The sequence below is a fragment of the Mobula birostris genome, chromosome 29, assembly GCF_030028105.1.
Source record: "Mobula birostris isolate sMobBir1 chromosome 29, sMobBir1.hap1, whole genome shotgun sequence".
NCBI lineage: Eukaryota > Metazoa > Chordata > Chondrichthyes > Myliobatiformes > Myliobatidae > Mobula > Mobula birostris.
The window spans coordinates 37789827-37808984 of NC_092398.1; the positions used below are offsets into that span (position 1 = coordinate 37789827).

Below are 19158 nucleotides of genomic sequence, written 5' to 3' on the forward strand. Positions count from 1 at the left end.
AAATGCAAAGTATAGTGTTATTTACAAAATAACTGCAATAAAAAGTGCTACAGCACACAAATATAAAAGTACTGAGACAGTACAATACGGATGCAATACTGCTTAGTGCTGTGATATGAGGTTCAGCAGGGTCACAGCCTCAGGGAAGAAGCTCTTCCTGTGCCTGCTAGTGCGGGAGCAGAGGCTCCTGTGGCGCCTACTGGATGGTAGGAGAGTAAAAATATGCCTGAAGTGACTGGTTTTAAAGCACCAGTCACCTGCCGTTACCCCCACTCCTATCAGCAGAAACGGTCCCACCAGACCTAGCAGCTAAGCCACACGTGAAGGCCAGGAGCTAGACTTGGTTGTCAGAGGCTACTTGGGGAGAACATCATTGAGAGCATTTAATAGGTAACAGGAGCTCATCCCACTACCAGAGCGGCTATAACAACCTTATGAGTGATGAAAACGAAAAGCCTCGCAAAGCCTTCCCGATGAGTGGGTACAGCCACGGGCAGGGGAGGTTTGAGATCAGAGTTTTCCTTCTGCTATAGGAGCTGCCGATCACGGCTGACAAGCCCCAACTGCCCGAAGCAACTGGTTTTAAGGTGCCAGTAACAGGAGGATGGGAGTGTAGGGGTTACAGAGATAGGGAGGGGTTTGGACATGAGGATGGGGTTTGAACAGGAGGGGGGAGTGCAGGGGTTACAGAGATAGGGAGGGTTGAGAGAGGGGATTGAACAGGAGTGTAGAGGTTACAGAGATAGGGAGGGGTTTGAACAGGAGGAGGGAGCGTAGGGGTTACAGAGATAGGGAGGGTTGAGAGAGGGGATTGTACAAGAGGATGGGAGTGTAGGGGTTACAGAGGGAGGGGTCGAGGGAGGGGATTGAACAGGAGGGGGGAGCGTAGGGGTTAGAGATAGGGAGGGGGAAAGAGAATAAGAACAAGAATGGTCAACATCTACGTTTGTAAGAAGAGAATATTTTATTCAAAAACACTCTTCCCCCCAAGCATCACTGAGAGATTTCCACCCCTTCCCATTTGATCTCTGTCAAACTCGTTTTGAGTGCCATGATCCACCATTCTCAGGTGTCGCTCTTTCCATCTTGTGTCTGTTGGTCCCGGAGGAATGGCTCCCGAAGGAGATCGTGGATTCTCTGAGCCTGTGGGAAGGACGTGAGAAGATCAGTCTCTGTGTGGGTATTTCCAGCATCGAGGCAAAGCAATAGCGAATACAGCACAGAATAAAGGGTTACAGTTACATTGATTACATGTGATGGGCATCAAACCTGGGTCGCTGATATTGTAAAGTGTTGCGCCAACCACTACACTACCGTGCGATGGGAATCGAACCCAGGTCGCTGGCACTGTAAACCGCTGTGTTAACCTCTACACTACCATGTGATGGGAATTGAACCCGGGTCACTGATATTGTAAAGTGTTGTGTTAACCACTACACTACTGTGCGATTGGAATTGAACCCGGGTCGTTGGTATGGTAAAGATTGTGTTAACCACTACACTACCGTGTGATGGGAATTGAACCTGGGTCACTGATATTGTAAAGTGTTGTGTTAACCACTACACTACCGTGTGGTGGGAATTAAACCCGGATTGCTGGTACTGTAAAACGTTGTGTTAACCACTACACTACCATGCCAACTCAGAAGGGCACTAAAAGAGACAAGAAGCTGCAAGGACCACGATGAGGTAGATTGTACTGGATCCCCATCTTATCGTACTGGGGGACCGTTCAATAGTCTGATAACAGCGGGGTAGAAGCTGTCCTCGTACTGGGGGACCGTTCAATAGTCTGATAACAGCGGGGTAGAAGCTGTCCTCGTACTGGGGGACCGTTCAATAGTCTGATAACAGCAGGGTAGAAGCTGTCCTCGTTCTGGTGGAATGTGGAACGTGCTCTCAGGGTTTCGTATCTTCTCCCTGATTGGGAGGGGGGGGGGGAAGAGGAGAGAGAGAGAGAATGTCCAGGGTGGATGACATCTTTGATTATGCTGGCTGCTTTACTAATGTGGAGTGTGCATACAGAGTCCGTGGAGTGGAGGCTGGTTTCTGTGATGTGCTGAGCTGTGTCCACAACTCTCTGCGGTTTCCTGTGGTCGTTTACCTGCACTGTACTTGTCTGTAACTGTAACACTTTATTCTGCATTGTTATTGTTTTCCCTTGTTTTACCTCAATGCACTGTGTAATGATCTGATCTGTGTGAACCGTGTGCTACGCAAGCTTTTCACCCTATCTCGGTACACGCTCAGCACAGAGACCAGCCTCCCCTACAAAGTTGTACAAGACACTGGTGAGACTGCACTTGGAGTACTGTGTTCAGTTCTGGTCAGCCTGCTGTAGGAAAGAGAGAAACATAGAAAACATACGGCACAATACAGGCCCTTCAGCCCACAAAGTTGTGCCGAACATGTCCTTACCTTAGAAATTACTAGGCATACCCATCGCCCTCTATTTTAATAAGCTCCATGTACCTATCTAAATGTCTCTTAAAAAACCCCATCATATCCACCTCCACCATCGTTGGGGGCAGCCTATTCCATGCACTCACCACTCTGAGTAAAACACTTACCCCAGACATCTCCTCTGTACCGACTCCCCAGCACCTTAAACCTGTGTCCTCTTATGGCAACCATTTCAGCCCTGGGAAAAAGCCACACGATCAATCCCTCTCATCATCTTATACACCTCTATCAGGTCACCTCTCATCCTCCATCGCTCCAAGGAGAAGAGGCCGAGTTCACTCAATCTATTCTCATAAGGCATGCTCCCCAATCCAGGCAACATCCTTGTAAATCTCCTCTGCACCCTTTTTATGGCTTCCTCATCCTTCCTATAGTGAGGCGACCAGAACTGAGCACAGTACTCCAAGTGGGGTCTGACCAGGGTCCAAAATAGCTGCAACATTACCTCTCGGCTCATCAACTCAGTTCCACGGTTGATGAAGGCCAATGCCCCGTATGCCTTCTTAACCACAGAGTCAACCTGCGCAGCTGCTTTGAGCATCCTATGGATTCAGACCCCAAGATCCTTCTGATCCTCCACACTGCCAAGAGTCTTACCATTAATACTACATTCTGCCATCATATTTGATCTACCAAAATGAACCACCTCACACTTATCTGGGTTGAACTCCATCTGCCACTTCTCAGCCCAGTTTTGCATCCTATCAATGTCCCGCTGTAACCTCTGACAGCCCTCCACACTATCCACAACACCTCCAACCTTTGTGTCCTCAGCAAATTTACTCACCCATCCCTCCACTTCCACATCCAGGCCATTTATAAAAACCACGAAGAGTAAGGGTCCCAGAACAAATCCTTCAGGCACCCCACTGGCGACTGAGCTCCATGCAGAATATGACCCATCTACAACCACTCTTTGCCTTCTGTGGCAAGCCAGTTCTGGATCCACAAAGCAATGTCCCCTTGCATCCCATGCCTCTTAACTTTCTCAATAAGCCTTGCATGGGGTACCTTATCAAATGCCTTGCTGAAATCCATATACACTACATTGTAAGGCACGACCTGCCAATAGACAATAGATGCAGGTGTAGGCCATTCAGCCCTTCGAGCCAGCACCACCATTCACTGTGATCATGGTTGATCAACCACAATCAGTACCCTTTTCTTGCCTTCTCCCCATATCCCTTCACTCCGCTATCTTTAAGAGCTCTATCTAACTCTTTCTTGAAAGAATGCTCTGGAGGCAGAGCATTCCACAGATCCACAATCCTCTGTGTAAAAAAGTTTTCCCTCAACTCCATTCTAAATTGTCTACCCCTTATTCTTAAACTGTGGCCTCTGGTTCTGGACTCCCCCAACATCGGGAACATGTTTCCTGCCTCTAGCTTGTCCAATCCCTTAATAATCTTATATGTTTCAATCAGTTCCCCTCTCATCCTTCTAAATTCCAGTGTGTACAAACTCAGTTGCTCCAATCTTTCAACATATGATAGTCCTGCCATCCCGTGAATTAACCTCGTGAACCTACACTGCACTCCCTCAATAGCTAGAACGTCCTTCCTCAAATTTGGAGACCAAAACTGTACACAATATTCCAGGTGTGGTCTCACCAGGGCCCTGTACAACTGCAGAAGGACCTCTTTGCTCCTATACTCAATTCCCCTTGTTATGAAGGCCAGCATAGCCATAGTCATACTTTATTAATCCCGGGGGAAACTGGTTTGCACTACAGTTGCTCCATGAATAATAAATAGTAATAAAACCATAAATAGTTAAATAGTGATATGTAAATTATGCCAGTAAATTATGAAATAAGTCCAGGACCAGCCTATTGGCTCAGGATGTCTGACCCTCCAAGGAAGGAATTGTAAAGTTTGATGGCCACAGGCAGGAATGACTTCCTATGACGCTCTGTGTTACATCTCGGTGGAATGAGTCTCTGGCTGAATGTACTCCTGTGCCCAACCAGTACATTACGCAGTGGATGGGAGACATTGACCAAGATGGCATGCAACTTGGACAGCATCCTCTTTTCAGACACCACAGTAAGAGAGTCCAGTTCCATCCCCACAACATCACTGGCCTTACAAATGAGTTTGTTGATTCTGTTGGTGTCTGCTACCCTCAGCCTGCTGCCCCAGCTCACAACAGCAAACATGATAACACTGGCCACCACAGACTCGTAGAACATCCTCAGCATCGTCTGGCAGATGTTAAAGGACCTCAGTCTCCTCAGGAAATAGAGACGGCTCTGATCCTTCTTGTAGACAGCCTCAGTGTTCTTTGACCAGTCCAGTTTATTGTCAATTCGTATCCCCAGGTATTTGTAATCCTCCACCATGTCCACACTGACCCCCTGGATGGAAACAGGGCTCTCCTCGGGTCTACCACCAGCTCCTTAGTCTTTTTCACATTAAGCTGCAGATAATTCTGCTCACACCATGTGACAAAGTTTCCTACCGTAGCCCTGTACTCAGCCTCATCTCCCTTGCTGATGCATCCAACTATGGCAGAGTCATCCGAAAACTTCCTGAAGATGACAAGACTCTGTGCAGTAGTTGAAGTCCGAGATGTAAATGGTGAAGAGAAAGGGAGACAAGGCAGTCCCCTGTGGAGCCCCAGTGCCATTAGCTTTCTTCACTGCCTGCTGTACCTGCATGCTTACTTTGTGACTGATGAACAAGGACACCTAGATCTCGTTGTACTTCCCCTTTTCCTAACTTGACACCATTCAGATAGTAATCTGCCTTCCTGTTCTTGACACCAAAGTCAATAACCTCACATTTATCCACATTAAACTGCATCTGCCCACTCACCCAACCTGTCCAAGTCACCCTGCATTCTCATAGCATCCTCCTCACATTTCACACTGCCACCCAGCTTTGTGTCATCCGCAAATTTGCTAATGTTACTTTTAATCCCTTCATCTAAATCATTAATATATATTGTAAATAGCTGTGGTCCCAGCACTGAGCCTTACGGCACCCCACTAGTCATTGCCTGCCATTCTGAAAAGGTCTCATGAATCCCTACTCTTTGTTTCCTGTCTGCCAACCAATTTTCTATCCATGTCAGTACCCGACCCCCAATACCATGTGCTCTAATTTTGTCCACTAACCTCCTATGTGGGACTTTATCAAAGGCTTTCTGAAAGTCCAGGTACACTACATCCACTGGCTTTCCCATGTCCATTTTCATAGTTACATTCTCAAAAAAATTCCAGAAGATTAGTCAAGCATAATCCATGCTGACTCTGACCTATCCTGCCACTGCTATCCAAATATGCCGCTATTACATCTTTTATAATTGATTCCAGCATCTTCCCCACCACTGATGTCAGATTAACTGGTCTATAATTGTCTGTTTTCTCTCTCCCCCTCCTTTCTTAAAAAGTGGGATAACATTAGCTACCCTCCAATCTGCAGGAACTGATCCTGAATCTATAGAACATTGGAAAATGATTACCAATGCATCCACAATTTCTAGAGCCACCTCCTTAAGTACCCTGGGATGCAGACCATCAGGCCCTGGGGATTTATCAACCTTCAGTCCCATCAGTTTACCCAACACCATTTTCTGCCTGATGCGAATTTCCTTCAGTTCCTCTGTTACCCTCGGTCCTCTGGCCATCATTGCATCTGGGAGATTGTTTGTGTCTTCCCTAGTGAAGACAGATCCGATGTACTTGTTCAGCTCATCTGCCATTCCCTTGTTCCCCATAATAATTTCATCCCTTTCTGTCTTCAAGGGCTCAGCTTTGGTCTTAACTAATTTTTTCCTCTTCACATACCTAAAGAAGCTTTTACTATCCTCCTTTATATTTTTGGCTAGCTTACCTTCGTACCTCATCTCCCCGCGCCCGCCCCCCCATTGCCTTTTTAGTTATCTTCTGTTGCTCCTTAAAAGTCTCCCAATCATCCTTGACAAAGCCTTGCTGACTACTCCTAATCATATTATACCTCTCCAAATGTTCATAAGTCCTGCCTCTCAGGATCTTCTCCATCAATTTACCAACCACTGAGGTAAGACTCACTGGTCTATAATTTCCTGGGCTTTCTCTACTCCCTTTCTTGAATAAAGGAACCACATTTGCAACCTTTCAATCCTCTGGAACCTCTCCTGTCTTCATTGATGATGCAAAGTTCATTGCCTGAGGCTCAGCAATATCTTTCCTCCCCTCCCACAGTAGCCTGGGGTACACCTCATCTGGTCCCAGCTACTTATCCAACTTAATGCTTTCCAAAAGCTGCAGCACATCCTCTTTCTTAATATCTACATGCTCAAGCTTTTCAGTCTGCTGAAAGTCATCAGTACAATCACCAAGATCCTTTTCCATAGTGAATACTGAAGTATTCATTAAGTACCTCTGCTATTTCCTCCGGTTCCATACACACTTTCCCACTGTCACATTTGGTAGGTCCTATTCTTTCACGTCTTATTCTCTTGCTCTTCACATACTTGTAGAATGCCTTGGGATTTTCCTTAATCCTGCTCACCAAGGCCTTTTCATGGCTCCTTCTGGCTCTCCTAATTTCATTCTTAAGCTCCTTCCTATTAGCCTTATAATCTTCTAGATCTCCAACATTACCTAGCTCTCTGAACCTTTTGTAAGCTTTTCTTTTCTTCTTGATTAGATTTATTACAGCCTTTGTACACCACGGTTCCTATATCCTACCATAACTTCCCCATCTCATTGGAACGTACATATACAGAACTCCATACAAATATCCCCTGAATATTTGCCACATTTCTTCCGTACTTTTCCCTGAGAACATTTGTTTTCAATTTAAGCCTCCAATTTCCTGCCTGATAGCCTCATAATTCCCCTTACTCCAATAAAATGCTTTTCTAACTTGTCTGTTCCCATCTATTTCCAATGCTATTGTAAAGGAGACAGAATTATGATCACTATCTCCAAAATGCTCTCCCACTGAGAGATCTGACACCTGACCAGATGTTGTTAAACTCGAAACAGTGCAGAAAAGATTTACCAGGATGTTAGCACGACTGAGTTACCAGGAGAAGTTGTGTAGTCTAGGACTTTATTACCAGGAATATCGGAGATTAGCGGGTGACCTGATAGAGGTAAATACATACTATCATGAGAGGTATGGAGGCTCAAGGTTGGTCAAGGTCGATTATGGTGTCATAGCCAGAGCACTATGATATGGGGGGTAAACAGTTGCCCATGGAGCAGGCCCCCCTCTTGTCATGCAGCTGATGAATTCAAAAGGACACCAGAGAGCAGTACAGTTCTCTTGGGGTTTACTCCCAAAGCTTTCCCCATGAGTGGGTATAGCCACAAGGCAGTGGAGGTTTGAGATCAGAGTTTTCCTTCTCCAAGAATGGCTGGCCATCTGCCCGAAGTGACTGGTTTTAAAGCCCTTTCTCCTGTCAGTGGAAATGGTCCCACCAGGCCTAGCAGCTAAGCCATACATGAAGGCTTGGTTGTCAAAGGCTATTTGGGGAGAACATCATTGAGAGCATTTAACAGGGAACTGGAGCTCGTCCCACTACCAGACCGGCTATAACAACTTTATGAATGATTAAAACAAAAAGTCTCAGGATCAATGTTCCCTCTAATTTTTAGTAGCCAGTGTGCGCAAAAATCTTACATTGTGCAAATTTTTTTCCTGACAGAAGTATGTGCGCACTCAATACACACATGCGACAGTTTATGTAGGTTTACAAAATATTTGACATAAAACTGCACAGAACAATGACAAAATAACATACATATTTAAGTCACACACACAAAAAATGCTGGTGAACACAGCAGGCCAGGCAGCATCGATAGGAAGAGGTTCAGTCGACGTTTTGGGCCGAGGCCCTTCATCAGGACTAACTGAAGGAAGAGCTAGTAAGAGATTTGAAAGTGGAAGGGGGGGGGAGCCCAGAGGATGGGCAAGAAGTCAGAGTAAGAGGGACAGAGGGAGAAAAAATCATAATGATAATTAATAAAGAAAGAAAGAAAGAAATAAATAAGGGATGGGGTGCGAAGGGGCATTAACGGAAGTTAGAGAAGTCAATGTTCATGCCATCAGGGTGGAGATATTTAACTTTTATCATATTTAAGTCACTCAGTTATTTTTTCTCTCTCCTGTCTTTGGCATTTACCCATTCTTTATAAACTCTATCTCGGCTAATAGAACTTCCATCCCATTGATAGCTTTTGATTCTCATTCACATGTCCAAACGACATTCACCTAGACGGTTTCTCAGCTTGTTTTTGAGTTGATTCATTAGGCTAAAACCTCGCTCACAGTCTGCACTAGACGCAAGAAAGGTTCCCCCAATGTCCATCAACTGTGCAAGGTCGCAAAACTGTTCATTTTGAAGTACAAATGCTACTATTTGAGCAAAGTTTGAAATCGGATTGGATTTAATTTTTTCTTGCACAGAAAATTTGAAACCATTAAACTGTCTAACGATTACAATATTTTCAGCTAGAAAATCATGATATTTTAGACATAAGGCATCAACTTGTTCATCGCCAAATGTGAAGTCACAATCTGCAATTGTGGAGAAATCAAAAGCTGACCATTCTTGTACCTCAACTTTGATCTCCTCTGAGTTCAATCGTTTTCGCTCTCGCTCATCTGCACTCAACTGTAACATGCGTAGCGCTCCTGTAACGGGTAATGACGGGTTCTGTTGCCTGAGCTTTTGTACACCGTCCAAATGCGATTTACTTGCCAAATGACGCTTCAAAAAGTTAAGTTTCCAAATATCATCCCACTTCTTTCCACTAGCAAATTCTCCAGCAACTTTTGCATCACGATAATACAAACACGTAACTCTAGTTTCCGAATCGCACATAAATATTTCTCGTAGCTGAACGTTCGTGACCTCATGAGCTTTCGGTGTAACAGTTTCTACTATTTTGTTAAGCCATTCAACTTTAAACAAATTTGCAGTTCTTTTGCGCTTCACGCCCTTAAATTAAGCAAGTCACCAGGATCAGATGGATATACGGCAGAGTGGTATAAGGAATTTAGAAATGAGTTAATTCCTGTTTTGCTCCCCACACTGAACTGGGCTCTAAGAAAGGCGCAAATGCCACCCAGCTGGAAGGAGGCGATAATCTCAGCTATACCGAAAGGCGGCAAGGATAAAATGGAATGTGGGTCATTTAGACCAATATCTGTTCCTAATGTGGATTATAGATTACTTACCTCCATCATGGCCAAACGATTAGTAGAGTTTCTACCCACACTGATACATAATGATCAGACAGGTTTTATACAACAACACTAAACACAAGACAATATACGAAGGACACTTCACATTATGGATCATATAAAAAAAAAAGAAATTGAAGCAATGGTGATAAGCGTGGATGCTGAAAAGGCATTTGATTCAGTTAATTAGAATTTTCTTTACAGAGTTTTACATAGATTTGGTCCACATGACACAATTATTAAAACTATACAGGCACTATATGACAATCCTACTGCTAGGATTAAAATCAATGGATATTTATCTAATAGTTTTACCCTAAAAAGGGGCACGAGACAGGGCCTAAGGTAGAAGCTGTATAACTCATCTCCTTCTACCTTAGGCCTCTTCACATCATATCTGGAACCATTAGCTCAACACATCAGACAAAATGAAGATATCAGGGGAATTACTATTAAAGGAACAGAACATAAATTGGCCTATTATGCAGATGACATTTTGATCTATCTAGGGCAACCATTTTTACCTAAATTGATGCAATCCTTTGAACAATATGGCCAATTATCAGGATACAAGATCAACATATATGAAAGTAGTTGGGTTTTATCTAACTATAGCCCACCAAGAGAAATTGAAAGTAGATATCCTTGGGCATGGCAAACAGAGTGTCAAATATTTGGCATCATTATGCCAAAAAATTTGGCAAAATTATCAGAATGCAATTATCAGCCTATATATAAGCGTGGATGCTGAAAAGGCATTTGATTCAGTTAATTAGAATTTTCTTTACAGAGTTTTACATAGATTTGGTCCATATAAAAAAAATTAAGGAAGATATAACAAGGTGGAACCTAATTCCTTTTCTTGGTCTCAGTTCAAGGACACTGTTATCAACACTGATGTACAGAGAATCAGTTAAAATAAATATACTGCCCAGACTACTATATCTCTTTTAGACCCTACCAATAGAGATTAACCATAATCAATTCAATGAATGGAACAAGATGCATATATGAGATACATATGGCAAGGTAAAAGGCCTAGAATTCGTCTCAAAACTTTGCAATTAGTCAAGGAAAAGGGGGGATGGGGCCTACCTTCTCTTAGAGATTACTATTTTGAGGCATAGTTGAGAGCCGTGATATGCTGGTGCAACCCATCATATGACGCTCAGTGGAAAAACATTGAGGAGAGGATACTTTCCATCCCCATACAGGCAATTTTGGCTGATAACAACCTACAAAGTTACATAAATACTACTGATAACCCATGGGTGAAATGGACTCTTAAAATATGGAAAACTATTACAAAAGAATATAAACTTGAGAGAGACATTGCAATTCTTAAATGGTGTGCATATGACTCAGATTTTACGCCAAACAAACTGGATGCTAGATTTAAGGACTGGACAGCTAAAGGGATAACAGCTATTTGCAATATAATGAAAGAATGAACACTGTTCAGTTTTGAAATGCTCAAAGGGAAACACTTATTAGAAAAACAAGACTTTTATCGATATTTACAGATGCGACAGTATGTTAATAGGATGGTTAAAAATGTAACCAAGGCAAGTACATGTTTGATAGAGCTATTTTGAAAAGCAGATAATTCAGACAACGGTAGTAGAATCATTTCAAGCGTGTATAAGGGTTTGTCAAATCTTAAAACACATTCAACTTCATACATTAAAACAAAATGGGAGAAGGAAGGAGGGATAATAATATCTGAGGAAGACTGGACAATAATATGGAGGTATCAATGGAAGTGTACCAGTTCACGGAAATGGAGGGAGTTTGGGTGGAAAAACTTGATAAGGTATTTTAATACACCCTTTCAGAAATCCTATTATGATAGTAATCTCCGTTTGCTGGAGAAATTACGGAAATCAAAATGCAAACCATTATCATATCTTCTGGGAATGTCCCATTATGAAAGACTATTGGAGTGGGATACACAATGCCCTACAAGACATCTTTAAATGTGAAATACCCTTAGAAAGTAAGACCATATATTTTGGGTATATACCTTCAGAATGGTTGAAAAGAGATAAATATTTAATGAATATACTGCTGGTGGCTGGTAAAAAGACCCTTACCAGGAAATGGTTATCACAGGAGAGCCCAACTTTAAATGTATGGATGGAAATTACAATGGACATTTACAAAATGGAGAAGATCACAGCATCTGTTAATCATAAGTTGGAACAATTTGATTCAGACTGGGAAAAATGGTTTAACTACATAACACCTCATAGGCCTGATTTTATTCTCACAAGTCAATGGATAGGTTGTAAAAAAAAATCACTCCGTACCTTGTACATGGTTTTCTTCTTTTGATTGTTTTTTTTCCCTCTGCTTTCTATAAGTGTATACCTCAGATAAATATTATGTGGAGATTTGTGACAAATATGACTATATGATACATATGTACAGTATCTGAAATACATCTCATGGGAAAGTTTTGTTTGATGATGAACTTCAATAAAAAATAAATTACAAAAAAAAGAGTAAGTGATATTCTTGATTTGTTGATGTAACCTTTATGGATCAGTAATAGGGATTCTTTCTAATTGCTCACATTCCTGGTTTAACCATTCTTCTATGGCTTTTTGACAAACTTTTAACTTTTTTATCCAAGGACTTATATTTTATAGGATTTGCTTTCAAATCCTATACATCAACAAATAAGAATATCACTGGTAAAAATCTCCTCTGTTCTTCAGGTGGATGTTTGAAAGCAAAGGATGGTACCATTATCATGGAAAAAGATGAGATTATGAATAGATGGCCTGAGTATATTCAGGAATTGTTTGAAGACGATCGAGGCGGAAAACCAGAAATTAAGAAGAACATTGAAGGTCCAAGTATTTTAAAATCTGAAGTTCGTAATGCAATAAATAAGATGAAGAAAGGAAAGGCAGCAAGTCCTGATGAATTAGTAATAGAACAAATTATCACCCTTGAAGATTATGGAATTGAAAAATTTATTGATTTAATCAATGACATTTATGAGACTGGAATAATACCAGAAGAGATGAAAAAAAATCAGTATTTATCACTTTTCCTAAGAAACCTGGAGCAATAGAATGTGAATTACATAGGACCATGAGTTTAATGAGTCACATCACTAAGATACTTCTAAGAATTTTGATGATAAGCTGAAATAGGTAAAGAACAATATGGTTATCCCTAAAAAAGGAAAAGATCTATCTGAAAGTGCCTCCTATAGACCAATTTCTTTATTGAATGTGGACTTTAAAATTCTCTCTAAAATTCTGGCTAATAGGCTTGAGAATATTTTACCTACTGTTATTTCAAATGATCAAACTGGATTTATTAAAAATAGGTATTCACACTTGCTATTGCTCTTAGGGACTCCAACTCTGTTTAGGGTATTAAGAGAGGGGATAAAGTACACAAGGTTTTGTTGTATGCAGATGATTTATTAGTTTACATTTCAGACCCTAGGAAATCTATCCCTTCTATGTTATCCATATTTACTGAATTTAGTACTTTCTCTGGATACAAGTTAAATTTACATAAAAGTGAATTATTTCCTATTAATAACTATTCAGATCAATATGATCTAATACCTTTTAATATTGCTAAAAATTATTTTACCTATCTTGGTATTAAAATTACTAAAAGTTTTAAAGATTTATATAAATACAATTTTCTTCCTTTAATTGAATATAAACAACAAACGCTTTCCAAATGGTCGCCTATGACGTTGTCATTAATTGGTCGAATAAATGCTATAAAAATGACAACTGTACCGAAATTCTTATACACATTTCAAGCTGTTCATCCTTTGTTCCGAAAACGTTTTTTGATAAAATAGGTTCTATGATCTTATCATATATCTGGAATAATAAAAGCTCCAGAGTGAGTAAACCTTTATTGCAAAAATTTAAAAAAGATGGTGGCTTGGCCGTACCAAACTTTAGACTCTATTACTGGGCAATCAATATTCGTTATATTACTTTTTGGATTCACTGTATAGATATGCAGGACTGTCCTTTATGGTTGGACTTGGAGGAGAACTCGGTAAAGGGGTTCTCTTTGGCTTCTTTGCTGGGAGCTCCTCTTCCCTTTTTGTTTTCTAAGATTGGTAGACAAGATCTTAGTCCCATTGTTAGACATACATTAAAAATTTGGTTTCAGTTTCGCAGATCTTTTGACTCAAATAACTTTGTTCTTTCTAATATCATCCATTTTAATTATTTTTTAAACCATCAATTTTCAACAAGGCCTTTTTAACATGGGAGTAATAACTTTTTTAGATTTGTTTTTAGAGGATTGTTTAATGTCTTTTTCTCAGCTAATGGACAAATATGATTTATCTAATGCACAATTTTTTAGATATTTACAAGTTAGGAATTTTTTTTGTGATTTGTTACCAAATTACCCATTTACCAAATATGACAGATACTATCTTTCAGCTTAAACCATTCCAAAAAGGATTGCTAGCCATCATTATATGGTTATATATAAACGGCTATTGAATTTACGAATGATGTCTAATGATAAGGTTAAACTTAGTTCACAATTCATCTATTTGTGCCCGTCACTCCTTGATTCAGTTCAAGGTAGTGCACAGGGCACATATGTCAAAAGATAAACTAGCACCTATTTTTTCTAATATAAATCCTACTTGTGATAGATGTAACACTGAGGTGGCCACTTTTACACATAAGTTTTGGTCCTGCATAAAGTTAAATAACTTTCAGAGAGATGTTTTTAGAATGTTATCCAAAGTCATAGGTCTGGACCTACAACCTAATTCACTTACAGCAATTTTTGGGGCAATTCCAATGGAGGCAGGAAACACTCAACGCATAATAGCTTTCTCAACTTTATTGGCTAGGAGAGCTATTCTATTGTATTGGAAGGATCCCAATCCACCTAATGTATTTTTTTGGCTCTCCTCCATTATGTCTTGTTTAAGTTTGGAGAAAATAAGAAGTCGGACGTTTGATACATCTTTTAAATTTGAGCAAATTTGGTGACCTTTTATTCAATATTTTCCATATGATCTAATTTTTGTTACTCTTATAGTTAATTACTCTTTTTTCTCCGTGAATTTTTAGATTTGATCAGAAGGACCTTCCCTTTCTCTTTAACTATATCCTCAAAATGGACTGCCCAATCCCCTTCCTTTTTTGTTTTAGGTTAGTTTTGTTGGGTTTTTTTTCCTGCAATAATAGAAAATTTTGAATCTTTTTTTTAAATGAACTGTTAAGAGGAGAGGTGGTTCTCTTTTCTCTTTATATTAGCTGAATACTATACATGATTTTGACAGTGTATGCTCCTTTCTGTTTCTATTATTATTGAATGATGTATTTGAGATAACCTCTCCTCTGGTTTCTATTTACCCTTATTCTTTTAAATCAATAAAAAAAGATTGAAAGCAAAGAACAATATGGTTTTGTGAAAGACAAGGTACAAGTAATGCGGTACTGATGTTAAGGATACTATCAGAATGAGCTATTCAAGTGTAAAAAGATTTGTTTTTTTGTTTTATCGACAAAAGCATTTGCTAAAGTGAAGCACAATAAGTTATTTGAAATATTACAGGAAACTCTAGATCTAGATTCAAAAGACCTCCGCCTAATCAGAAATCTGTACTAGGAACAAACTGCCGCTGTAAGAATAGATGGAGAAGTGAGTCAGTTTACGAAAATCAAGAGAGGCGTTAGACAAGGGTGTGTTTTCTTCCCTGATTTGTTTAGTGTGCACAGTGAAACAATATTACAAAAAATAACAGACATCTTGGGAACCAAAGTTGGCGGTGAAAACATCAATAATTTTAGATATGCGGATGACACTGTTTTAATTGCAAGTATGAAGGAAGAACTACAAAACTTAATTGATATAGTTGTTGAAGAAAGTGCAAAAATGGGTCTATCTATCAATTGCAAAAAGACAGAATGTATGGTGATATCCAAAAAGAAGGAGAATCCTATCTGCAGGCTAAGAATAAACGGGGAAGACATAAAACAAGTACAGAACTTTTGCTACTTAGGAAGCTGGGTGACATCAGATGGCAGGTGGGGCATGGACATCAAAAGAAGAATAGGGATGGCAAAAGATACCTTTACGAGAATGAAGAGTAGACTGACCAACGCTAAACTAGGTATGACAATCCGCCTCAGAGCACTGAAATGTTACATTCATCCAGCTATGTTATATGGCTCAGAATGTTGGAATCTAGTAACATGAGGAAACGAACTGAAGCAGCAGAAATGTGGTTTTTGAGGAGGATGCAAAGAATATCATGGAAAAAACAAGTATCTAATGAGGATGTCATGAACAGAGCAAGCACAAAACGAGAAATAATGTATGAGATCATGAAAAGGCAATGTGACTTCATTGGACATGTGATGAGGAAAGAGGAGTTAGAATGCATGGTAATTATGGGAAAGACACAGCAGCCAGAGAACTGGAAATGAATACCAATGAATTGATCCACTTACCCGAAACAGGAGTGTGTGGGCCATGGCAGTCAAAGCTCAAACTGGGCATGGCACCTGATGATGATTTTAGAAAGGATATAATGACTTTGCAGAGGGTTCAGAGAAGATTCACGAGAATGATTCCAGGAGTGAAAGGGTTACCATATGAGGAACGCCGCGCAGCTCTTGGGCTGTCTTTCCTGGAGTTCAGGAGAATGAGGGGGGAGCTCATAGATACCTTCCAAATGTTAAAAGGCCTGAACAGATTAGATATGGCAAAGTTATTTCCCATGGTAGGAGAGTCTAGGACAAGAGGGCACGACTTCACCCAGGATTGAAGGATGTCCATTTAGAGCAGAGATGTGGAGAAATTACTTTAGTCAGAAGATGGTAAATCTGTAGAATTTGTTGCCATGGAGGCCAAGTCATTGGGTGTATTTAAGGCAGAGCTAGATAGGTTCTTGATTAGCCAGGGCATCATAGGGTATGGGGAGAAGGCAGGGGAGTAGGGATGACCGGAAGAATTGGATCAGCCCCGAATTGAATGGCAGAGCACACTCAATGGGCCGAACGGCCTATTTCTGTTCCTATATCTTATGGTCTTAAGATTACATGAACATCAGCTAGCCATAAGAAGACACAATCCTCTTGTCACTTATCTCAGTACAGGAAGACCAAGAAGGACACAATTTCATTTGGAAAACTACAAAGATCCCGGCAGAAGCACAAAACAAGAAATGGAGAATTCTCAGAAGATTGGCTCTCAATGGAAGACTTTATTAACAAGTATATTGAATTGGATGGATGCAATTTAGCTATGTGTCTGTGGGATTAGGGGCAAGGGACATCGCTCACAACGAATAAAAAGCAAAGGTTCAAAGTATATTTATTATCAAAGTATGTAAGAGATTCCTCTTACCCACAGACAGACACAAAACAAAGAAAACCATGGAACCTGATCAAAGAAAAACATCAACCCCCCCCCCCCCCCCAATAAACCAGGGATACAGAGATAACTCAGCTATCCAGTTGGCCGGGACCCCGTGAATAATAGTGGTCAGTGTGACAGTCAACCAATCAGATCAATTTGGACCAATATAAAAGCAAACTGTTAGAAACAACACCCAATGGTGTACTCCGGACGTCACCTTGACTGGTGATGAAATATTTGCGACCTAACCTCCAGGCTCAGCGAACAGCCCTGCAAACAAGCAGCCAACCTGAATCCCAATCTTCTTTTTCATTTCATTCAGAATTAACTTCAATTTTCAGTTCATCTTGATAGATCTTAGCTTGTTTCATGATCAGCACATGATCACTCTTTCAATGCACGATCAAGATCGTCATATCTCACATTATGCTGTGCGTTTTTTTCTATTTTTCCATTAACTTCTGTTCATTTCATATATGAAGTCACTTCTCAGAACTGAGTGGTGTGCAGAGACCTGCACATCACCAGGGAACCTTCCCAGCACCTTGTGGAATTTTCCATTGGTGACGTCATGTCAGCGCTCAGAAAACTTTTGGATTTCAGAGGTTTAGGATAAGGAGTATTCAACTTGTACCATATAGATCAGTACAGAGACAGAAGAGGTTTCGAGGGCTACAGGCCAAATGCAGGCAGATGGGACTAGCTTGCTGGGAAATAGGGTCAGCACAGACCAGACGAGCCAAGGAGCCTGGTTTCTTGTATAAATCTATACCTCTCAAGATCTGGGGTGAGTATGTTAAATAGGAATACTTGAAATTTAACCCAGGCAAGTGTGAGGTGTTGCCATTTGGGAGGTGAAATGTAAAGGGTCAGGACACAGTAAATGGCCAGACCCTTAACAGTGTTGATGTACAGAGGCATCTCGGGTCCACTGAAAGTGGCCCCACAAGTAGAGAGGGCAGTATAGAAGACATATGACACACTTGCTTCATCAGTTGGGTACAAGAGTCCGGAAGTCACATTGCAGCTGTATAAAACTCTGATCAGACCACACTCTGGTCGCCCCGTTACAGGATGTGTGTGTGTGTGGGGGGGGGCTTTCAAGAGGGTGCAGAATTCTGGAGCGACGGAGTTTGAGGGGAGATCTGATAGAGATTTATAAGATTACGAGAGGCACAGATGGAATCTGTTCCCCCAGGGTGGAAATGTCTAATATTAGAGGACATGCACTTCAGGTGAGAAGGGAGAAGTTCATGTTGATGCTTTTACACAGAGAGGGCTGGATGCCTGGAATCACCTTTCTTTCCCCTTCCCACTCCCTCCACTTCTATTGAGAAGAGTGTCCACTCACCTTCTGGGGACCGAGACCAGGGCAGAGGGAGAGCTCGTCTGTAGGGGCTTCAATAATCCCTGAGAGAGTCTGGCAGAGAGAAAGGGTAGTGTGATGAACATGAGCAGAGGGAGAGATGGGGAGAGGGGGGAGGGACAGAGAGACAGAGAAGCGGGGGAGAAGAGGGGATAGACGTGGTAGTGCAAAGGTTGCTATCAATCTGACCTTAAACGTGCTGATGAGAGTGATGCAGTCGGTCCGGTTGACAGATTTGACAGTGGTGAGGCAGTCGGTGATCTGTGGGAGAAGAGCAGGGTTTAGTGGAGATCACGGCCAGGAGATGAGGGGGAGGGGGAGAGCAAGGGAGAGGGAGAGAGTGAGAGAGCGAGGGGGAGAGTGAGAGAATGAATGAATGTGCTCAAGAAGAGTGTGTGGCAGATTGAGAATACAAAAGGAGGCAGTGAGTGCCAGAGAGAGTTTGTACAAGTGTTTATGCAAGAGAGAGAATGCACATGAAAGTGTATAACTGAGAGTGTGTGCAAGACAGAGTCTGTGTTTCACGATGTGTGAGTGTGCAAGAAAGACAGGGAGAGAGTGTGTGCATTAAATGCTGAGAGTCTGCAACCAGAGAAGGAGAGTGCGCGAGTGTGACAGAGAGTGAGAGGGTATATGTGCAGGAAAGAGTGTGGGGTAAGGACGGAATCAGGTTTAATATCACTGGCATATGAAATTTGTTGTTTTGCAGCAGCAGTACAGTGCAATACGTAATAATAAAACTATAAACTGCAGTAAGAAATTTTA

At 41.2% G+C, this 19158-nt stretch overlaps 1 protein-coding gene across 1 annotated transcript in view; it reads right to left on the reverse strand.

The window, feature by feature from the left end:
- Positions 1 to 941: 941 nt before the first annotated feature.
- ercc1 (excision repair cross-complementation group 1) overlaps positions 942 to 19158 on the reverse strand; it is a gene marked incomplete at its 5' end in the record, with an annotated part of 32386 nt that continues 14169 nt past the window's right edge. Inside the window, 3 exon segments of the mRNA XM_072246883.1 lie at positions 942 to 1143; positions 18379 to 18447; positions 18583 to 18654. Of these exon segments, the coding sequence (XP_072102984.1) occupies positions 1066 to 1143; positions 18379 to 18447; positions 18583 to 18654 (219 nt within the window).